Source organism: Geotrypetes seraphini, chromosome 1, assembly GCF_902459505.1.
Source record: "Geotrypetes seraphini chromosome 1, aGeoSer1.1, whole genome shotgun sequence".
NCBI lineage: Eukaryota > Metazoa > Chordata > Amphibia > Gymnophiona > Dermophiidae > Geotrypetes > Geotrypetes seraphini.
This window is the reverse complement of record NC_047084.1, coordinates 195442694-195466260: the sequence shown is the minus strand read 5'-3', so window position 1 is coordinate 195466260 and position 23567 is coordinate 195442694. Positions and strand designations below refer to the sequence as shown.

Here is a 23567-nt window from a genome sequence, read left to right as displayed (position 1 = left end):
CCCATTCATCCCACTGGCACTTCCTTCGCTTCAAATTCTTAAATCAACATTTCCAGTACAAGGTTCTGTCCTTTGGCCTTTCATCAGCACCAAGGGTTTTCACAAAGTGCCTAGCTGTAGTAACAGCACACCTGCGGAAACAACACCACATGATATTCCCTTACCTAGATGATTGGCTTCTAGTAGCACATTCCAGAGGACAACTGTTACTCACCATCCAATCCACAGTTCTCACCCTTCAATCTCTGGGGTTCCTCATCAACTTCCAAAAGTCCAACCGTACTCCAACACTCTCCCTCACGTTCATTGGAGCTTATTTAGACACAGATGCTACAAAGGCCTATCTTTCTCGAAACAGACATCAGACCATCATCACTCTGGCAGATCATTTCAGAAGATCTGCTTTACCAGCTCGCACCATTCTACGCCTCTTAGGGGACATGACAGCTTTGATTTCTGTAGTACCATATGCAAGACTGCACATGAGACTCTTGCAGTGGCACCTCAAATTGCACTGGAATCAACAATACCATTCCTTCGCCAAGTTGATTCCTCTTCCCACAAAGATTCAAGACTCCCTCCTGTGGTGGATTCATTCTCTGTCCCTACAAGAGGGTTGTCCTTTCCATCCTCTGCCTCCTCTTCTTACTATAACTATGGATGCTTCAACTCTGTTTTGAGGAGTGCATCTCAAAAAATTGCAGACACAAAGTCAGTGGTCGACCAACGAACAATCCCTGCACATCAACCACTTAGAACTACATGCAGGCCTCGGCTCGCTCTCTGACGTCACTTCTTGGTCCTGTGACCAGGAAGTGACTTCAGAGGGAGATCCAAGGCCGCCGCAAGCAGCACGTTGGAGATGCTACTCACGCCGGTGAAGAGCCAAAGAGGTACGGGTGGGGGGGGGATTGGAGAGGATGAGAGGTGCCAACACCCAGGACAGTCCACCCCTCCTTACTATGTCACTACTTTCAGTCATCTCCACACTTTGCCCTTTCCTGTGAAAACATCCACTAGTTGCTAGGGCACTGTTCTTTTGATGTTGCTCAGTAAAGTTCCAGCAACACTGCTGCCAGCGTTCACAGCTTCCAGTAGGTCTGAAAAAGTAACTGCCTCAGGCGCTACTGGAGCTCAAAAACTTAAGAGTGGCATAGCGAGAGTTGGAGATGCCTAGGGTGTAAGCATCTCTCTGTGCCTTCACTTCCCTCCATATCTCTTTGACTCTTCGCCAGCGCTAGCAGCAACTCCAACCTGCTGCCCACACATGCCTCGGCTCGCTTTCTGACATAATTTCCTAGTCTCACGACCAGGAAGTGACTTCAGAGGGAGAGCCGAGGCCGCTGCAAGCAGCAGGTTGGAGATGCTACTCATGGCACAGTGCCACAGAGTGTGACACAGTGGAAAATGTGGAGCAGTTGGAGAGAGAAATTTCCACTCCTCTGTTTATTCTTCTTCCCCATTGCTTGTTTGGAAGTGAACCACAGAAGCCAGCAAAAGAGTATCCAAGGATGAGATTCACATAAATGTCATTTGGCTCCCAAATTTAATTTAATTTCTATTTGTAAGATAAACTGTTTAATTAATGACTTTGAAACCAGTAATAACTGTAATTTCACAGATCACTCAGCTTTCTATCCTGCTTATGTCTGAGATGAGTGTGGCACAGTGGTTAGAGCCACAGCCTCAGTACCCTGCTCTGCTCCTTGTGACCCTGGGCAAGTCCCTTAATCCTCCACTGCCCCAGGTTTATTAGTCAAATTGTGAGCCCACCAGGACAGATAGGGAAAATGTTTGAGTACCTGAATGTAAACCACTTAGGCTATAAGTGGTATATAAATACTAAGGGCTCCTTTTATCAAGCCGCGCTAGCAGGGTTAACGTGTGTGACTTTTCATCACGCATTAACCCCCGCACTGGCCAAAAACTACCACCTGCTCAAGAGGAGGCGATAGCGGCTAGCACGTCCCGTGGTTTAGTGCGGCTTAATAAAAGGAGCCCTAAAAATAAATAAATAAACCAGTAGTTTATCCCTGGAATAATCTTCCCTATTGAATGCAACATTTTTATTTAAGAACAGTTGTATCTCAGCAGAAAATAATTTTGTTAATTTTTAACTTCTTGCCCAACTTCAGTTTTACTGCTGACTTTGCTAGTATGTTTTTTGATGTTTAAAGAAATAGATATCTTAATTTTATTCTATATTTGTTTTAGATCTTTAGAAAAACTAAGGCAAAGGAAGAAGAACCACCATTCACATCATTGAAAACTGGAAGCATAAGTCCAAAAAGTAATAATACTATTGTGAACTCTGGATCACAAGATAATGGGTCTGTAGAAGCTGGTAATCTTGTGCAGAGCCATCAAGATGATGCAACTCCAAATTCTGAAAATCTTTCACAGACACCAGCAGACACTGTTGTATCTGTAAGTGAAGATGGACACCAGGAAAGGAAAACCCACTTGTCTAAGAAGGGCTTGCTTCTGGAAGGAGCTGGGGTAATTATGCTGTTTTTGGTACTTTACTTTTTAAAATAAATCTTGCATAGTAATATAGTAAACTAGTCTTATAACCCGTTACATTAACGGGTGCTAGAATATATGTGTGTGTGTCTCTCTTTATTTCTTTCTCTCTCTCTCTCCTTAGCCGCTTTCTTTCTTTCTGTCTTTCTTTTTACTTGGCTGTCCATCACCACCCCTTGCCTGCTCCCCCTGTCCATTCTCCCTTCCTTTTACCTCCCCTGTGTCCACCACCACTCCTTCACAGGTCTCCTTATGCAGCAGCAGCCCTTCTCCCTTTCTTTTACCTCCCCCCTGTCCAGCAGCACCTTCCTTCTCCCCCTGTCCAACATTAGGCTTCCGTTCCTTTTTCTTCACCCCCCCTGCCCATCAGCACCTCTTTCCTTCTCCCCCTGTCCAGCAGTAGGCGTCCCTTCCTTTTTCTCCCCCCTCCTTCTTATCCCTATGATACACTTACCTTGCTCTGCCCATGATCAGAGGCTCCCGACAGCCGCCCAGTTGCACCCATTGGAAAAGTTCCCTCTGCGGCATCCTGCACCCCTCCTGACGCGACTCCCGCTGTCCCGCATCTGCCCCTGTATCTTTCTTCTTGTCTTTCTGTGTCCCTTCCTCTGTCTGTCTGTCCAAAGCAGCATTCCTTCCCCCCACACCAGTTCCCTGTGCACCTGCCCCTGTGTCTTTCTTCTTGTCTTTCTGTCTTCCTTCCTCCCTCTGTCTGTCTTTCCAAAGTAGCGTTCCCTGTGCCTGCATTAGCGTTTCCTCTACCCTCTTTCCCTTCCCACAGTCACGACTACAAACGCGGGCCCGAGTCCTTTGCCCCTTCCCTTCCCTTCCCTTCCCGTGAGCCCGACTACACATGGCGATTCAAGCAGCATGTCAGCACTCTTCACACGCTGCTTCGGGCCCTTCTACTGCCCTGATTTGCTCCGGACGTGCCAGAGTAAATCAGTGCAGTAGAAGGGCCCGAAGCAGCGTGTGAAGAGTGCTGACACGCTGCTTAAATCGCCAGGCGGGCCCGCGGTAAGGGAAGAGGGGGGGCGGCAAATGAGTCGGGTCCCGGACAGCGGAAAATTGCTGGGCTCCTCGGTGTGGCCGCGATCCCTCTCCTCCCAGACCCCCCCCCCCCCACCCCCGGAGGAACGGAGATCGAGTTGCCGTCATTTTGAAGATCGTTCTGCCCTGCTCCTTGCCTTAGTATATTTTTAAGTTGAAAGACACGGTGGCGGTGGCTCCTCTCAAGATCCCCGACTGCATTGGACTTCCGACGCATGTGGGGATCCTGAGAGGAGCCGCTGCCTGGTCTTTCAACTTAAAAATATAGTAAGGCAAGGAGCAGGGCAGAGCGAAGAACATTGATTCCCATAAGATCATCCGCCTCGGGGGAGACAACCGCCGCGTCCGACATCAGCCTCGGGGGAGGAGAGAGGACTTCAGGCAAGGAACAGGGCAGATCAAAAAACAGCAATGGGCCGATAGCCGCCGTGTCCGATATCCGTCTCTGGGGAGGAGAGAGAGTGTTTCCGGCGCACTCCTATCTGAGATGCTGAACATCTCACGGAAAACGGACCCACGCGATGGAACTGCGCATGCGCGGCCTAGCGTTTTATTATATTAGATGATGGTAGATAAAAACTGAATGGTCCATCCAGTCTGCCCAAACATACACTCTATAATTTAATGATTTAATTTAAATTGTTCTTTTTCTTAGATATTTCTGGGCAGGAAACCTAAAGCTCCGCCCGGTATTGTGCATAAGTTCCATCTACTGGAGTCTCTGTCAAAGCTTACTCCAGCCTATCTAAACCATTCCAGCTCATCCTCAACTGAATGGCCATATACGGAACACAGACCATGCAAGTCTGCCCAGTACTGGCCTTAGTTCTTCAATATACTGTATAGCATTATTTTCTGATTAGAGTTCCTCTGTGTTCATCCAATGCTTTTTTGAACTCTGTCAAGAAGAATTTCCTAACATTACTCTTGAGTACCACCCCTCAACATCAGATTATGCCTTCTTGGGTTAAATTTTTAAGATAAATTGACTCTTTGCTTAAAAAAAAGTTGCCAAACTCTGCTCTCTGCTATCCTCTCTTCTGTCTGCCAGTCTGACCCCAAAGCAACAATTCTGTCCTTCACTCTCTGGGCAGTTTCTTACAACAATGTAACCTTATGACAATGTAATGTAACCTTTCCCATGTTTCAAGTTTAAAATTTCTTATACCACCCCCATCAGCCTTCTAGGCGGTATAAATGGGTCTCTTACCTTGTAAATTGCCTTGAACCTGTTCTGGATAAGTGCGACTCAGAAATTCTGACTAAATTCTTTCTTGTAAATCCATACTCTATTGCTGGACAAGTGGATAGTCAATCCCATTTCTTGAGATCTCTTGTAGGAAGCTTCATTTACATATTTTTGATCCTCCACTCTTACCTCAGGACTGCCCTCTGACTTCCAGTTGGTACAAAAGCAGACAGCCATACCTGTACAGGACACAGAAAGAGAGGGAGGGGTACAGGATGCTCCCTGAGAAACAAGTCTAATCTGCTCATATCATAAAATTGCATAACAATCATTAAATATTAAACCAGGTTGCAGAAATCTTATAAACCATAAAATCAGAACAACAAGGAGACACAGCTATAGGATCGGATGTTAATCTTAGAAAGGCTGGTCAAAGAATCAGAAGTCCAACTGCTCTGTTAAGTCCCACTTGTCCAGGAATAGAGTGGGATTGTACAAGAGCAAAAGATTAGGTTCTTACCTTTGCTAATCTTCTTTCTTATAAATCCACTCTCTATTCCTGAAGCCAACCCTGGGAGTTGCTGATTTGTCTGCCTCAATAAGTACTGGTAAGTTGGACTTCTGATTCTTTGACCAGCCTTTCTAAGATTAACATCCAATCCTATAGAGTGCACTTCCCCTGGGGGGGGGGGGGGGTTTCTTGGCTAATATGCCCCACCCTGTTAGTGCAGGCTATGTCTCCTTGTTCTGATTTTATGGTTTATAAGATTTCTGCAACATGGTTTAATACTTAATGATTGTTATGCAATTTTATGATATGAGCAGATTAGACTTGTTTCGTAGGTATGACTGTCTGCTTTTATACCAACTTTGGAAGTCAGAGGGCAGTCCTGAGGTATGAGAGGAGGATCAAACATATGTAAATGAAGCTTCCTACAAGAGATCACACGAGATGGGATTGACTATCCACTTGTCCAGGCCGCATTGGCTGAAAATTTTTTTTCTGGGGCCACACTAACACTAGCTGAGCAAAAAAAAAGGTTGAGCAGGTCCCAAATTTGCAATCACTAATATAGAAGATGTACATATCTAATAATAAACCTTCATTAAAGGGACACTGGAGAGGAACCCAAAAAAGCAGTAATACTTACCATGACTGAGTGATCCTCCACGTACACCGCTGACAGTGGGAGCAGCCACAGGCTTACGCATCCCCACTCTGATGAGCAGGGATGCATGCTCCTGTTCTCCCATTCACTTCTATTACAGCTACGGCGAGCCTCTTCAGCAGCACACGGAGGATCGTTTAATCAGGGTAAATATTACTGCTTTTTTGGGCCTCCCACTTTGAGCTTAGGCTCCCTCAAAATGAATATCTCCCCTGCTGTAGCTAGTAGGGATCTCCAAGCCTCACCAACTGACAGCCACTTCCTCCCCCTCCAACTTCCCAAGTTCTGCAACTGGCAGCAATATTGCAGAGCTGCCTTCCCTCCTCCCTGCCCCCCCCTTTGGCATTCATGCATGCATGAAAGCAGGGGCAGCTTGAAGATGTTGCCATTGGCTGCAAAGCTTGGAGATTTTGAGTTGCCAAATTGGAGAAAGATGTCTTCAGTTGGCAGGGCTTGGGAATCCCCACTAGCTCAAGTATTTATAAATTGCACTCAGGCAGGGAGAAACTTTGGTGCCCATCCATTAATTTTGGGCTCCAGTCCCTCCCCCAAATCAGCTGTATATGACTATGCCACCAAATACAAAAATAATTGTGATACACATATCCCAAAGCTAACATATTCCAGTTAATAAATTAAAAATAAAACAATTTTTTTTCTACCTTGTTGTCTGGATGTTTTATTTTTCCGTCATCTTGGTCCCAGTTTCTCTTTCTGCTTTTTCTCTATCTTCAAGTAATTCTCTTTCCAGTGTCTGCTGTCCATTTTTTTTTCCTCTTCTCTCGTTCCATTTTCTTCTTATGCCTGTCTCCAACGTATTGATTTTTCCCTTTCAGCTTTCTTAACTTTTTATTTTCTGCCTCTGTCCACTCAAATCTTGCCTTCTTTCCCACCCTTCTTTTTAAATGTTCAACTACCTCTCAATTGTCCATCTTCTCTCAGTCCCTAGCTCTCTCATTTCCCATCTCGCTCCTTTTCCAGCCTCCTATTCCCTTCTATCTACTCCCCATTACCACATTTCTACCATTGTACTCGCTGCTCTCTCACTCATCTTGTCATCTCCCTTTTGACCTCATCCACATGGCTCACCACTTTCAGAATCCCCCTCCCTCTCTCCACTAGTCAAGCTGTAACTCCCTGTCCCTTTCTTTCCATCTCCTGCCTAGCATCTTCTTATCCCAGATCTCTTCCCTCCTGCCCTCCCTCCTCCCTTCTCCCTTCTGTGCCCCAGGTATTTACCTTCACGCCAGCTCCCTCCTCACTGCTAGTCATTTTTTTTGCTAAAAGCCGCAGGCAGCATCTCCCTCTCAAGTCCCAACACACCCACATGGTAACACAGAATGCCAAAAGTAAAACATGGTAAATTAATATAAACAGTAAATATGGACCAAAACACATGAGCTAATGTAAAAACTAATAATATTAAAATAAAATAACCATCTTTTATAAACAATCTGTTTAAAACCTTGTACTAAAATTAGAATTGAATGACCAGACAAACTGATGTCGAGCCAACTGAAGAGACAGGTGTCAAATACCAATAAACAAAATCCAGACAGAGTTGTAAAAACAAAGCAGCATAACAAAGTCACATGTTTAAGATAGGCATGGAAGATCCCAGCATATTAACTAAATAAAACAGGGGATTATTATATTATGTTAAAATTGATTAATATATGAGTTAGTCAAGTGTGTATTCAAGTTTCTATTGAGTTTATTTGTAACACTTGTTGTAACACAAAAAAATGAATAAAGATTTAGAAACATAAAAAAAAAAACTAAATAAAACCATACAATGTACAATGAGCGAAGTCACATTATTAAAACAGGCATGGTTAAGCACAGCAAAATGACGTAATAGAATGATAAAACAAGGCATAAAATGTCCAATGAACAAGATCACATGATTGAAACAGACATGATGAAACAAAGCATTGTCACATAATTGAACCAAGCTTGGAATTTGCAATCAACAGAAAAAAAAATTGGACTAATGGAGCACAGCAGAGTAACAAAAAATAAAAATTACAATGGCAACAGATGAAGCAGTAGATTACAGTAAACTGGAAAAAATGTGATTAAATAAGAACGGCCATCAATACACTATAGGGCCATGCCATGAAACATGAAACTAGACAAGAAGATGAACAGAGGCAAATTATACTGGTGAACCACAAGCACTAGGGGTCTCTCGGAGAAATTGAAAGGGGACAGGTTTAGAACAAATGCTAGGAAGTACTTTTTTACCCAGAGGGTGGTAGACACATGGAATACTCTTCCAGAGGTTGTGATAGGCCAGAGCACAGTACAGGGGTTCAAGGAAGGTTTGGATAGGTTCCTAAAAGATAAAGGGATTGAGGGGTACAGATAGAACCAGAGGTAGGTTAAAAGAATGGTCAGGAACCACTTCACAGGTCATGGGCTGCCACGGGAGCGGACCGCTGGGCGCGATGGACCTCTGGTCTGACCCAGTGGAGGCAACTTCTTATGTTCTTGTGACCAACATTGTTGTCTCTGGACAGTGGTATACTGTTTGTAGATTTGGAAGCCTTGATGGCTGTGCAGGAAGGGAGAGGGACTGGGTGCAGAGCCCAATAGGGCAGGGGAGCGCTTGAAGAATGGGAGCTGGGTGTAGAGCTGGGCAGGGCACTTGAATATTAACCTCCCCCACCTCCGGATTATACTCCTTTTTTTTTGGGGGGGGAGGACTACCTTGGCTTATAATTAGGTCGGCTTATGTGTGAGTATATGCAGTAAACTAGTTTTGCCCTAGCTCAACTTACTGGGCCTGTGGGACCTTGCTTCTGCTGCTAATATTCCACAGTGCAAAATCAGGTCAGAAGAGTGGTACCATTTTGTGCTGCTGTGACTGGACAAATAAGGAAATTTCCTTCCTTGCCCATATGAAGGCATATATCCCTAGTAGGATCAGGTTTTGATTCAACTACAAACCAAAATGAGCAAAGAAGCTGCTTTGCCAAAAATAAACTTACTTGTGTTTCTTAGCAGGAAAATTCCATTCCAAAAGTGAATAGCAAGTCCAAAGGGAAAAAAAGGAAGAAATCTACTCACCATAAGTCATTGGACTCTACAGGTACAGCTAAATGCTGTTTTGTTTTCTACTATAATCATGTGCATAATTTCTGTGGTTTCCTGTTTTACTGTGATTTTCCAGACTAGAAAATGGCACGGGGATGAGAATGTGCAATAAATGCACAGTAACAGCAAAAAGATTAATGGATTTACTGCTGATGCAGGCAAAAAATTGCAAACAACCCATGGGAATGCCGGTGGTAAATTCAGTAGAGCCAAAGCACTTACTGCTGAGTACTGTGTCTCCCCACTGACCTGTCACAGTGTCCTCCTGCCCCACCCTGCTGTGGAGGAAAAATGGCCACTGTCTTTAAGATTCTTCCTTCCTCTAGCTTCTCTCTATGTGAGCTGATTACATCACTGTCACTTTTGGTGATCTCTCTGCTATCCGGAGACAAAATTGAAGGAAGTTACCACTAAAATTGTTTCTCTAGTCTATGTGGCAGTCAGCAGTTTGGCTTCAGTTTCCTGGTTTTTTGCAAAATAAATTGCTCTGTCCCAACTAAAGAAGAGCTTTCTGTACGCTTAATATACTCCTTGCTCGGCACTGCAACTCACCGCTAAATTTCTCTGATGGCAGGCAGAAAATAAGTAAGGCACTCTAGGGAAAATTCTCAAAACTTTAACGCTGTTGCTATACTGTTTACCGACTGTTTAGCCTGTACGCATTTTAGCGGCAGATTATCTAAACAGATTATCTCTGTGAATAGCGAGCTTTCTAGCAGTCTCAAACAATGACATGCAAATAGGCTGTTCAATATTGAAATGAGCCCTCTGGTGGATTCTTAAAAAATGGTGAGACATTTTCTAAAAGCGGCATCGGCTTTTTGTGACAAAAATAAATGACTGGTCCAGAGATGCCAGTCAGTGTCAGATTGCTAGAAAACTTGTGTTGTGATGCAGTGGGAGAGATGCCCATTCTCTCTCCCACTGCATCACAACACCCCTCCCCTGCAGCGGCAGAGAACACCCCTCTCCCCCCTGAACAGCAGTGACACCTCCCCTCCCCCGCAGAAGGAGAGATGACCATTCTCCCCGCTGCCAAGAAATGCATACCGCCACTCAGCTGCATGCACCTTCCGCAGAAGAGAAATGGCCCCACTCCCCACTGCCGCTCAGCCACGCTCACTACCTGCTGCGGGAGAGATGGCCACTCTCCCATGCTGCCAAGTGACCTCCCCCCACCTCTGCCTCCGATGTCCCCTCCCCCTTATCTCAACATAGATGCATGGAGGGCACTCACTCCCTCCTCCCAGCTGGCCTGCCTGTGTTGTCTAAAATGGGACTTCCCCCTCCCCAGTGCATCTTGGGATGCACCGGGGAGGCGCCTAAGGCTCTGATTGGCCCAGATACCCCATAGGAGGAGCCTTAGGTGTCCGAGCCAGTCAGAGCTTTAGGCCCCTCCCCAGTGCATCCCAAGATGTACCAGGGAGGGGAAGTCCCATTTTAGACAATGCAGGCAGGCCAGTTGGGAGGAGGGAGTCCGTGCTCTCCATGCATCTATGTTGAGATAAGAGTGAGGGGGTGTCGGAGGCAGGGGGAGGTCACTTGGCAGCGGGGAGAGTGGGCATCTCTCCTGCTGCAGTGGGTGAGAGCTGCTGAGTGGCAGCAGGCGTGTCTTGGCAGTGGGGAGAGTGTGCATCTCTCCCGTTGTTGTGATTTTGGGGGAGGGGTTTCTGTGCATGTACCCATCGCTATCATCAGTGATGGGCACATGCAAATTTAGTGAATCTTCGCTGCTGTCCGCCGACCTCATTTGTACTTGTTTGGTTTTTTTTTATTTTTTTTAAATGTCTCGCTTTTTTTCAATTCACTATCAAAACGGCTGCAGTAGCAGACCGTTGCTTTTTAACACGGTTTTTTGAGAATTCTGGCCTCTGTGGATAAACAGCACTTTACTTCTGAAGGGTTCGGTTTCTCGGCATTTTCTTATATAAATAGAAACTGAATTCTAGAGGTTGTCAAATCACCTCTTCGCTGTGTTTGTCTTGTTCTCGCTGTACAGTGTAGTGCAGGACCTTGAAAATTTTTATCTTAGTCATCATTGGCACTACAGCTCCAAAATCAGGCTTTATGTCCGATCACTGCCGGTTTTCAAAGGACTCTCGTCAATTAGCTACCACATTGTTTAACAGGCTTTTAAAAGCTAGTTATCTCCAAACTTTGGAGCAGGACAGTGTCAAGAAATACTTAACAAATAACATAAAAGTTGATTTATATACTGCAAAACTGTGTTTTTATGTTAACTATAAAAGAAAAGAAAAACTGTAGAAACACAGTGATATACAAACTTAAGCTAACAAAAAATTTTAAACAAAGTCATAGCAATTTCCTAAAATGTTGGTATGAAATAGTTGGTTATCAAAATACTAAATTCCTGAAAGACAGTAATCTATGAAAATATCTTTTATGTGAACAACCTTGTAAAAGAGAACAAAGTAAAATTTTGTAGTACCATATATACTCGAATATAGGATAAGATTTTTGGGCCAAAAATATGGCCCTAAAATGGGGGGTCTCGTCCTATATTCGAGTCATTGCACAATGAAGACCCGACTCCCTCCTGGACTTGTTGCAGGCCTGAACCGGCCTGCCGTATGACCTGGTAGGCCAGGACAAGAGGGATCCCTCCTGTCTCCCGTCCGGCTAACAATTTTTTTAAACCCCCTCCCCCATGTGTACCTTTTACACTGTTTTTAATCCCTGGTGGTCCAGCAGTGTATGGGGCAGGAGCAATCTTTCTGCGCTCCTGCCCCATGCTGAGCCTCTCCCTCCCTGGATGTCTGCTTCCGATTTCGTGTCCAGCGGTACACACGACAAGACCGAGCTTTTCGTGCTTCCTGCTCAGCTCTGAATGGCTGCCACTATGTGTTTCTTTAAATAGTGGATAAATATAATGGTGCATTGTCCCCTCCCAGCCTTCAACCGGTTTCTCTCTTTCACCTAGCTTCTTTTCCCTCACCTAGTTTCAGCTGCAGAAGAAACAACAGGATTTTTCCTCCCCCACCACAGCTTAGCTTTCTGCAAGCTTGAGCCACGTGATGCTGGAAATTCAGGTTAATCTTGTGTGACTTGAAACTGTAAGATCAACCTGAACGTCTGACACTGTGTGGCTAATGGCCAATCAGGGACTTCCTAAGGAAGTTCCTGATTGGCTCAGATGCCTCAGGCCCCTCCCAAGAGATGAGTCTGAGTTGTCTGAGCCAATCAGGGCCGTAGGCCCCCTCCCAGTTCATCGCATGATGCCCTGGGGAGGGGCTTATGGCCCAGTGTCATCACTGGAGGAGCAGGAGGTATTTTCAGTACCTCCTGCTACCAACTTCAAGGTATGGGAACAACCTTCCAGAATATATTCATCAACAGCAAAATTTACAGAACTTTAAGAAAGCACTTAAGACACTTGTTCTGTAAGAAGAAAAAGAAGAAATATAGGATTTGAGATTGGTTGAGGGAGGAGGAGTGGTGACTTGAGTGCAGAGTGCTGGTCACTGATGTATTCCATGGTCTGGTCTATTTTATTGGTTATAATGAGGTTTGTCGTTGAAGCGACTTGTATGTTATATGTAATTTTATATTCTGTATGTAAGTGTGCAATTTGTTTTATAGTGATGTTTGTGTTGATGCGATATGTATGTTAAATGTAATGTTTTATTTTGTATGTAAATATGTAACTCGCCCTGGATAAGGGTGGGGGATAAACAAACAAACGGGGGCACAGAGGGGGAGGGAGGTGGCAGGAAGGAGTGGGCATCCATCCTGCCTTTTTTTCGGGGGAGGGGGAGGTGTTTCCAGGCAGGAGGGATGTGCATTCTTCCTGCTGTTTTTTTTAGTGGGGGGAGGAGGTAGCGGGCGGGCACCTTCAGGGCAGGAGGGAGTGGGCATCCCTCCTGCCATATTTTTGGGGTTCGGGGGGGAGGAGAAACGGTGGCTCAGGAGTACTAGCTGGGGAGGGGGTGCTTTTTTAATGGGACAGATTGAGTGCAGAACATCTGTTCCATTAAAAAAAAAAAGAGCAGAAGCCCTGACAGCAGTGACAGGAGGCTTCTTCCCCTGTCACTAATTTTAGGGCTCTATATTGTGTCAAACGCTTACTGAGCGATTGAGTCGGTGGGTTTGCATGCAAATGATTTGCATAGAGTCGGTGGGTTTGCCTGCAAATGATTTGCATGCAAACTTGATAGTGAATCAATTGCTGTTGGAAAATCGGCCAGAAAATCGGCCAACAGCGATTGAGTCGCTATATTTAGTCAGTCTAGCTCTAAACCTTGGTATTCTGTGATTTGCACCAATTGTTTCAGCTTATAAGTAATCAGTACTTTTGTTCCTGGTAAAGGTTGTTTCCTTTTAAGGTTGTAATCTATTATATCATGTAATTGCATGTATATAAGTTCTATGTAAAGCTTATGCTATTTGTTACCCACGAGGAACACCGACCAATATGTGAGGATTTGGTGGGATATAAACCTACATAACTTATCATTAAGTGCTGAGTATGTTTCAAACTACAGAGTTCACCCAAGAATTTGCGGTTTGCAAATCACAGATTTGCTCATTCGTGGTATGCTCCGACCACCTCTTCCTGTAGTAAAGTCGGGCTACACCAATCAGGAGCTGCATGTCAAAGCAGCTCCTGATTGGTGTAGTCCGATTTTATTACAGGAAGAGGTTGTCGGAGCAGACTGCAAAATGATTTTCTTCACCCGCCGGCACTCCAGCTGCCCTCTCCTGCCTTTTGACAGACGAAAAACCACATTTGCGGTTTTTTTTAAATTTGCGGGGGTTCCTGGAACAGAACCCCTGTGAATTTTGGAGGAGTACTGTATACATTTATCATTCTAGTATGCCAGACGCATTATTCCAGAACCTATGGGTAATTGATCAATTCCTGCAAAAATTCTTATAGCATTCTTTTGCTCCGCTTCCCATCTCTCTGGGCTGTCCTCTAATTCCTCAGTTGTCTTTTCTGCTCATGTTTATTTTTCCATTAAATTTGCATTTGGTTTTTTTGTTGGGGTTTTTTTTTTCTTATTTGCAAGGCTTTTCATTGCTTCTTAGGATCCCATTTTGGGACATTTCTGGCTACAGGAGAGCACAGACTCTCTAAGGTTGGAGGTCTGCATCTAAGGGGCAGACTGCCTTGCAATAACATCCACTTAGACAGCCTGTACTAACAGTCCAGGAGCTCAGAGACTAGTCCCTTGGGAGTAAAGTTCGTTCTAGGTTCTGTCCACAGTGGGTGAGAGTGCAGGCTTAGTGGCTTCGTGGCAAGTATTCCAGGTTCAGGGTTGACTGTTTTCTTCTTGCCAACTGTGTGCGTGAGGTTCCAATGGGGGTTGAGGTCTCTGGCTGGTAATTGGGCTTGAGAGGCAAACAATCCCCAAGCGGGTCTGGGCTCAGTAATTTTCAGGCTTCAAGATGCTATCGCCAGTTCTCAGGAGGGCCTTTGGGTCAGAGATTATTTCAAAGCTTGAGGCAAAGATTCGGACGGGCCAGGTGGGCCCCTCCCCCCCAAATGTTCAGGATCTTGCTCTACAGCAGCTCCTAAGAAGCAATTATGATGCCAAGCTTTCAGCTGAGTTTCCACGCTTTGGAGGGGAGGGAAGAGGTTATTGGCCTCTTAGGAAGCGTGGGTGGAGATCATTATAGACCACTGGGTGCTGGATATTGTATAAGAGGGTTACAAGCTTGAGTTCTTTCGTTCCTTCCCGGACCTGTTTTTGGATTCTCAGGCTGGGAAGCCAATAAATGTGGTCAGAATCCAAGCTACGGTGCAAAGGCTGCTAGATCTGGAAGCCATAGAGCCCGTACCAGAGGAAGACTCGGGCTCCAGCAGATACTCGGTATACTTCAGTGCCCAAAAAAGGTTCAGAAGACTGGAGGCTGATATCAAGGTCTCAAGGAGGTCAATACTGCTCTCAAGATACCTTGTTTCTGGATGGAGACTGTGAGGTCAGTAATTGCTTTGGTGGCACCTGGGGAATTTCTCACCTCACTGGATTTGATGGAGGCCTGTCTGCACATTTCCATTTTTCCTGAGCACAGGAAGTTCTTGCGCTTCCATGAGCTCAAGCAACATTTCCAGTTTGTGCCCTTATTCTTTGGGCTGGTCATGGTGCCCCGCATCTTCACCAAGATGATGGTGGTAGTTGCAGCACACCTATGCAGAGCGGGTATACAGGTATATCTGTATTTGAATGATTGGCTGATAAAAGCCCAGTCCAACTCTGCAGGCAGATCGACTGTGCAAAGAGTAATTCAGCTACTGTTGAGGCTGGGCTTGGTGGTCAACTTTCAGAAAAGCCACTTGGAGCCAACACAGATGTTGGAGTATCTGGAGTCCAGTTTGACACAAGATGTTCCTCCTGGAAGCCCGCAGAGAGAAGCTCCTGCTTAGATACAGGAGGTTCGGAGTAAGACAGCTCCGAAGGCCTTGATTAATTGCAGGTGCTGGGATCAACAGTAGTGACTATGGATGAGGTTTCCTGAGCAAGGGCATATTTGTGTCTGCTCCAGAATGTACTCCTCTCCCGCTGGTGCCTGCAGAGCGATGTGCTGTAACAGCAGCTCCCTTGGACAGCAAAAGCATGTTGCAGTTTAGCCTGGTGGTTGGAGCCTCAATCTCTAGCCAGAGGAGTTCCCCTTCACATCTCTGCATTCGTGATCCTGACAATGAATGTCATCCTATGACTGGCTCATTGTGAAGGGCAACTGGTGCAGAGATGCTAGTCCCCTCTGCAGAGGAAGTGGTCAGTCAACCACTTAGAACTTTGAGCCATCCACCTAGTGCTTCAGGCATTCAGGAGCATGCTGCAGTGCAAAACAGTACAAGTTTTCCCAGATAATGCTCCTCTATGCTTGGAATCCCAGATGCTGTTTTGGTGGGCGGTGTCCCATCTCTTGGCACTCTCGATGGCACATGTAGCAGGAGTGGACAATGTATAAGCAGATTTCCTCAGCCAGAAGACTCTGGATCCCGGGGAATGGTCACTGTCTCAAGAAGCCTTCACCTATATTGTGAGAAGGTGGGGGCACTTGATTTTCGATTTGATGGCAGTGGCGGCCAACAAGAAGGCAGCTCAGTTCTTCAGTCGAAGACATGAGCCAGGAGTCAAAGGTTTGGATGCCCTAGGGCAGCCTTGTTCAAAGACAGGATTTCTTTACGTCTTCCCACCGTGGCTTATGATAGGCAGACTTCTGCGCAGGATCACAATTTACCAAGGGCTGGTTATTCTAGAAGCACCAGACTGTCCAAGGCGACCGTGGTGTGCAGATCTGATCCATTTGCAAAGGGACCAAGGATTCAGTCTGACATGTCACCCAAGATGGCTCACGCAGAGCCCAATTGCCCTGGAGGATACGGAACACTTTGGTCTTATGGCATGGCTCTTGAGTGTGCAGTGCTTGCATGCAAAAACTATTCAGACAGAATGGTGTCCACCCTTCTAAGTTGTAGAAAGAAAGCAAGATTAGCTGCAAATGCAAAAGCCTGGAAGTGTAACCAAGCTTGGTGTGCTCAGAGGAGTGAGGACCCAATATCTGTGGTACTAGCTTTCCTGCAGGAAGGACTGGAAAAAGGCCTAGCAGTTGGCTCCCTGAAAGTTCAGATTGCGGGGCTATCATGATTTGGGTCTAAGGTTAATAAGAGCACCGTAGCCATACATCCAGATGTGGCTAGGATTTTGAAGATCACTTTGCGCCTCCAGTATGACAGCCTTTTCCGGTGTAGAGTCTTAATCTGGTCCTATGGGTGCTGGGTAGAGTGCCCTATGAACCTCCTAGAGCAAGCTTCTCTGATGGATCTTACAATCAAAACTGTATTTTTAGTGGTAATTGCTTCAGCTCGATGGGTGTTGGAATTATAGGCATTGTCATGCAAAGATCTCTTCCTCAGAATTTTGGATTCAGGCATAATATTGCGTACAGTACCATCTTTCTTACTGAAAGTAGTCTCCAACTTTCATATCAATCAGGAAGTGTGATTGCCTGCCTTCATGCTCTCGGGATCAAGGAAGAGTGATAAAGTGCTAAAATTATTGGATGTGCGCAGAGTGTTATTGCTGTACCTGGAGGTTACGAACAAATTTTGACTGTCTGATTATCGCTGTACTGGCGAGTACTGCCTGTAAAGTCCAACCAGTCTTGAAACAGACCATTTCAAGATGGGCTCGTAAGGCCATCTTTTCAGCCTATATCTGTGAAAGTGCATTCCACTAGAAGTGGCTTCCTCATGGGTGGAATCTCAGTGGTGTCTTCAGAAGAAATCTTTGAGTGGCCACATAGTCCTCTCTCCATATGTTCACGAAGTTTTACAGGGTGGACGTAACAACAAAAAAGGACTCTGCATTCGGATCATCTGTGTTGTCAGCAGGCTTATCTGCCCTGCCCTATACTTGAGGAACTGCTTTGATATATCTGTCGCACTGGAAGGAAAGATTAGGTTCTTACCTTGGTAATCTTTCTAGTAGATAGACACATTATTCCTGAAACTCGCCCTGTCAGATGTTCCTTTGCCTGCTTACTATTGTTTGTCAGATGTCGTTTCTTTCCTTTATTCAGCATTAACAAGGATAGAGGATGCGACTGCTGCTTTAAAGAATCTAAGGGTTATATGGAGAATCTCTTAGTGCGGTTTGCGCTTCAGTAGATGACTTGTTTTTCACCTTATGTATTGCAAAGGGTTAAGTTTTGTTGTTTTTTTTGTTTCACCTAATAGATGTTAATGATATGGGCAGAACAGGCATGCTTCTCGGTGAGCATCCCATTACCCCTCCCTATTCTGTTTCCTTTCTAGGGCTGACCATCTGCTTTGGTACACACTGAGGAATTGGAGGACAGCCCAGAGAGATGGGAGGCGGGTCAAAAACTGCTAATGAGGCTTTACAAGAAATCTCGTGGGAATAGATTGACTACCCACAGGTTCAGGAATAATGTGTCTTCTAAATCATTCCTTTTGGATTCGTATCTGGGACACCATAAAATCTATTACCAAATGTTCAGAACCTATTTCCATGGACATTATAATCCTTCGTTCTCAACACCCTTGCTTCGCACTATCAAACTGTCCTCCCAAACTCATTGACACCATGTTTGTGACAGCTCTTATGCACATTTTAAAAAATTGGAAATCATCTACATTACTAGACTACACCTTTTGGTGGAACTCTTTGAGCATGTACCATAAATTCGAATCATATGCATATGAAAAAAACATGATATCTCGTTTCTCTACAAAATTGATGCGAAATAAATCACCTTGGTCGTTCTTGGATTCATATGTTCATTCTGCCTCGTAGACACTTCTACCCCTCTCTTTTTCTCCCTCTTTCTTTCTCCTTCTTTACCTTTCTTTTTTCTTTTACTTCATCCTCACTTTCTTTTTTCTTTTACTTCATCCTCTCTGCTTATCTACCCTTTCTATTTCTTTTCTTAGCAGTTTCAAATACTCTGAATGCTTCTTAATAATTTGTTATATGCAAATGAATGCAATTACGGTTTCTTTTGTTTCTACATCAATATTTCTTATTCAATTTTCATGTACTTGAACTGCTTTCTGTATATTATTTATAATATTCAATAAAATTATTGAACTCAAGAAAAAAAAAAAAAAAAAAAAAAAAGAAAAATTAACAAGATAAGAACCTAATTTTTCCTTACTGTGTTCTACCATTATTATTTTTAGATGATGCTGGTCCATCCCACACAACGATTTTGAGTCCAGAAGGGATGCAGAGATCTTCCAAAGACTTGACAGAGTTGGATGTTGTCCTAGACAGATTTAAGGAAATAATCACAAACTACAAGTAATATCTCACTTTCCTTTCATATATACAGATTACAAGTTTAATCCACCCCATAAAACTGGTGCAATTGAATATGTAATCTCCTTTTATTCAGAGTTTCCTTAATGATTGTAAGTTTTCAACTAATGTGGAGCCCCATTTTAGAAAGGACACAGAAAGTGGAATTCAGACCTTCGGGTTAGAACATTGGCAATTCCCATAGTATAAATTTTACAAGAGACTCTTGTAAAATAGGTGTAAGATGAGGGAAATTATTTTTTTTCCCCAAAAAAGCTACAAGTGGAGAAAACACATAGTGGGTCATTCCATGTCAAGTGGTCCAGAGTTCCCCACTAGACCATCTCAGAAATTGATGTAATTTTTTTCAGTGAATATGTTGAGACTTCTAACAAAGATATCCAAAGTTTTGGAGCATGATCTCAACTAGGTACAGAGTTAGGGACCCCTTTATTTGGGTCACGTTTTAGTATCTTCCATGGATACAAAAAAGATGTCAACTTTGGATTCAGGTTATGGAAAGAACAGTTGGTCAACCAGGGTGAAAGCCAGATTTCTAGGGGAATGTTTTAGGCTAAGTCCAAACATACTGCTCAGAATAATGGTAGATGCTTTTTTGGATCACTAGATGACCACAAAATTGTTTAAAAAAATAGTTTGTCATGGTTCAGGTTCAGAATTCAGGAAATGGAAGAGACTACAGCCAGTGGATGCCCCACAAATTTTTAAGTCCACCGTGCTTTTTATTAATGAGAGAAAGCGTCATCAGAATTGATGAAAAAACTTTATGCAAATTTTTAGCTGTATTTGAAGCCATATATCACAACTGTACATTCTCCAATCCTTTTCTTTTTTTCACTGTTAGAACAAATTTTAAGCTACAGAACTCACCTAGCTATATCTTAGAACCACTGTTTCTAATAGGCTAAAAATGACTTCAAAGTAGAGCAAGTTTGTCTGTGCGTACACAATTTTAATGTATGTCTGACAAGTCCTTGCAAGTGCTTGTTGACTCATGTTAGCATCTGGGAAATTAAACATTGGTGCCTTGCAAGGCCTATTGCAGTTCCTGGGGTATTACTTTTATTGGACAAGCCCAGACTTACTTGTATAAACAGCAGATTTTTGAAGAAAGTATTTACTATGTGCCATTGTTTCTATTGTCAAGCCAAATAGCTGTTTTGCTTCTCTTATGACTAGTTTGACTGCTTTTGTCTAATTTTTAAAAGTGTTACTTTTGGAGCTTCACTGCAGTGCTTTTAGTTTATTAGCTATGGAGAATGATGAATTGGGTCCTTGGGTTTTTGCCAGTTTCTTGTGACCTAGATGGATTACAGAGCTAGATGGACCAGTGGTCTGACTCAGTATGGCTATTTTTATGTTCTTATGTACTACTGGGAAATTTAATGGCTCTGAATGTCACAAGGCTTTCACTTTTTATTATGGCCAAAGTATACTGAAACCAATTAAGGATTTGACAGAATCTGAACAGCTGTTACTATTGCATTAATCTGGATTACATAGTATTGAGGGATCCGATCATGTTCATTCCTATCACGAGGCAGTACTCTTAATTAAAATTAAATTCTTAGAATGGTTATGTTGCAATCCTTTCCAAAAGAAAGACCACAGTCACTTTAAAGGATTGCACCCTATAGATATATTCCAACAGTAGATCAATTACAGGCTTTGACTGGATGTATCTTCAAACCTGGTCAGAAATTGTTTCCCTAGATCAGGGATCTCAAAGTCCCTCCTTGAGGGCTGCAATCCATTCGGGTTTTCAGGATTTCCCCAATAAATATGTATTGAAAGCAGTGCATGCACATCGATCTCATGCATATTCATTGGGGAAATCCTGAAAATCCGACTGGATTGTGGCCCTCAAGGAGGGACTTTGAGACCCCTGCCCTAGATGCAGGCAAGATCTTGCTGAAAAGGAACAACTCTCTAGCTCAGTGGTTCTCAACCCTGTCCTAGGAGACCCCCAGCCAGTCGGGTTTTCAAGATGTCCCTAATGAATATGCATGAAAGAGATTTGCATATAATGGAGGAAACAGACATGCAAATATGTCTTATGCATATTCATTCTGTTGGCAGCTACTTATTTAAATGACTATAAAGTTCTGATGGGCAAGGTTGTATGTAGCTTAGATTTGAAGGATTGCATGCTGCATTGCTGTGAACCGTGTGTCCTGGTATGGAGGTGCTTGAGCATTACTTGTCTATGACCCCGTTGACCAAATTGTATTTAAACAGTAGGTTCATACTGACCATGATACTTTGACTACCTGCCAGTTGAGCAGTGAAGACTTCATAGCAGGACTTGCAACAAAAATATTCCAACTTAATGGCTAACACTTTATTTCCAAGCATTAGAGCTCCTATCTCAAGATCCTAAAAGAAAACATACAAGTAAAAAAAGTGATGTCATTATAGTAATGGACTCTGCAGAGAACATCTCATCTTCGATTGGAAAACTTACTCAACAAATTCAAAACCAAACTAAAAACTTTTTTATTTAAAGATGCATACCAAAATTCTAGATAAGATTCTTTTCTTTGAATTTATAATTCTTCAAAACAACCGCTTTTAAGAAGCGACACCCATCACCTCTCCCTTCCTTTCCTACCTCCCTTTTATTTTTATTTTGACTTCGATGTAATTTTGAATCTTCCCCTCCCCCAGTGCCTATTGTACCTACTTTGTCCATATCTTTGTCTTCGTCTGGTTTTTATGTTCCCCTCTTTATTTTTATCATTGCATCTTTTTTAAACTCTAATTTTAGCAATTGTAAACCGTCCAGATATTTGTTTGGTCGTATATCAAATTGTAAATAAACTTGGAAACTTGGAACTATTCCTTTTTTTATTCAGGATGTGAATCTATCTTGAAAGGAGTTGATCAATTAAAACTTCCCACTTCATGCAGTTTGTCCAGAATGGAATTTCAATTTGGTGCTCAAGTCTTTCCAGAAGGCCCCATTTGAGCCTCTTACTAGGTTACCTTGAAACTGGTGGCTATTATGTCAGCTAGGAGGATTTCTGAGCTTCAAGGCTTATTGTGTAGGGATCATTTCCTTTGTTTCACAGAGGCTGGAGTAACCATTAGAACTGTTTTCTCCTTCCTTCCTGAGATTGCTTTCACATTTCATTTGAATCAGCCTCTATTCTGGTCATCCTTCAGTAAATAAGCTTATATCAAGGATTATGACTCTAGATTCCTAGATGTGCGCCAAGCTCTAATTAGGTATCTTCAGACACTAACAACTTCTGTTGCTCTGATCATCTTTAGCAGGCTCTAATAAGGAGTCCTGTGCTTCCAAGCTTACCATGGCTTGTTGGCTCAAAAAAACTATTTCTTTGACTTACTTTCTGGCTGAAATGCAGCCATTTGGTTTGTTGAGGGCTCACTCTGAGAGCTGTAGCTATTTCTTGGGCAAAGGCAAGGGCATTTTCTCTGGATGATATTTGTAGATCAGCCACTTGGTTTTCTCTTCATAGTTTTTTCCCAGGTTAGCCATTTTGGCTAGACCAGAAGCCTCCTTCAGGCCCTCTGAGTTTTGGCACTGCTTTGGTACTCCAGCTAAAGTACTGATTCCTGTATATATGTAACAGAACAAAAGATTAGGTTCTTACCTTGATAATCTTGTTTCTGTTAATGTACACAGGAGTCCGTACAACCCACCCTGTGCTGACTTTTGATTCGCCTGATTTCTGTCTCAGACATTGCCAGTGTCCATCTTCTACTGTAGCTAAGATTCAACTGAGACATTGATTCAGAAAAAGGGGGCTCCCTTTCTCTAGCCCCTACTAGTTGCACTTAGCAGGTTGGCTCCTAGCTACTCATGTGCATAATTTGTGGTTCAATGTTAAATTGTTAAATGTTTTATTGATCATTGTTCTATTGCCTAAGTTTCAGAGCAAAACAGAATGTTGCTCTAATTGCATCCAGTAGGTTGAAAGCTGCATGGCTGTCTTACAGAAAATATTATGTGGGTGATAGCAGTAGGCTAGGCAAGGGGTTCTTCTCTCCCCATGGAACTTTGGATTTGAGAGTGTGGGGATGTTGGGCTACTGTTACCTTAGACCTGGAGTAAGCAGTCCTGTAGGGTGGCACCTTCCCAACACAGTGTTGTTTGTATGCCCTTTGAAGATCAAATCTCCCCTTTCACAAGACCCTTTAACCAAAGACACAGGTTTGCTGCAGTGGCTTTTTAGTCTCTCCCCTACTTCTCCAGCTAGACCAGTACAGCAGTGCTTGGGGAAACAGCCTAGTTGGCCAGGATATGGCCTGGGCTACTGTTCTGGCTGTGGGAGCCAGTGGCAGTCAGCCATTGCAAGGAGTTTTTATTTCCTGTATGATTCAGGATAGGCCTGTTTTGAGGAATATATGGAGTGCATGTGAAACACTCCCTCCTATCCTTGAATTATTCCAGAGACCAGGGCCAGATGACTACACAATGGAGGCACTTTACATGGTAAGTTTCTATATAAAAAAGGAGTTCAAAGAGAATTTCATATCCAAATAGGTATTTCACTGCTTTTTAGAACTGTGTTTTAGAAAACTCATGAGAGAGACATATGAACAGATGTTTACATAGAATTAATGGCACATTTTACAGTTTTTGCAATGTGCTAAAAAGAGTTTTACAGACTGAGCATTTATTTACTTATCCTTCTATAAAATCTTGCCACTATAAGAGGTTCCTTGAGAAAACTTTCAGGCCGCTAAAATGAATATATG

General features: G+C 43.5%; 1 protein-coding gene across 2 annotated transcripts in view; it reads left to right on the top strand.

The window, feature by feature from the left end:
* The window catches only part of CENPU (centromere protein U), an 86319-nt gene that overhangs the window by 23395 nt on the left and 39357 nt on the right, over positions 1-23567 (top strand). Inside the window, exons 5-7 of one of the 2 annotated variants that reach the window (XM_033943413.1) lie at positions 2215-2499; positions 8941-9025; positions 18704-18824. In XM_033943413.1, coding sequence (XP_033799304.1) covers positions 2215-2499; positions 8941-9025; positions 18704-18824 — 491 coding nt within the window. Of the gene's footprint in view, positions 1-2214; positions 2500-8937; positions 9026-18703; positions 18825-23567 lie in introns of both variants that reach the window. The other variant, XM_033943403.1, reaches the window with a different exon arrangement.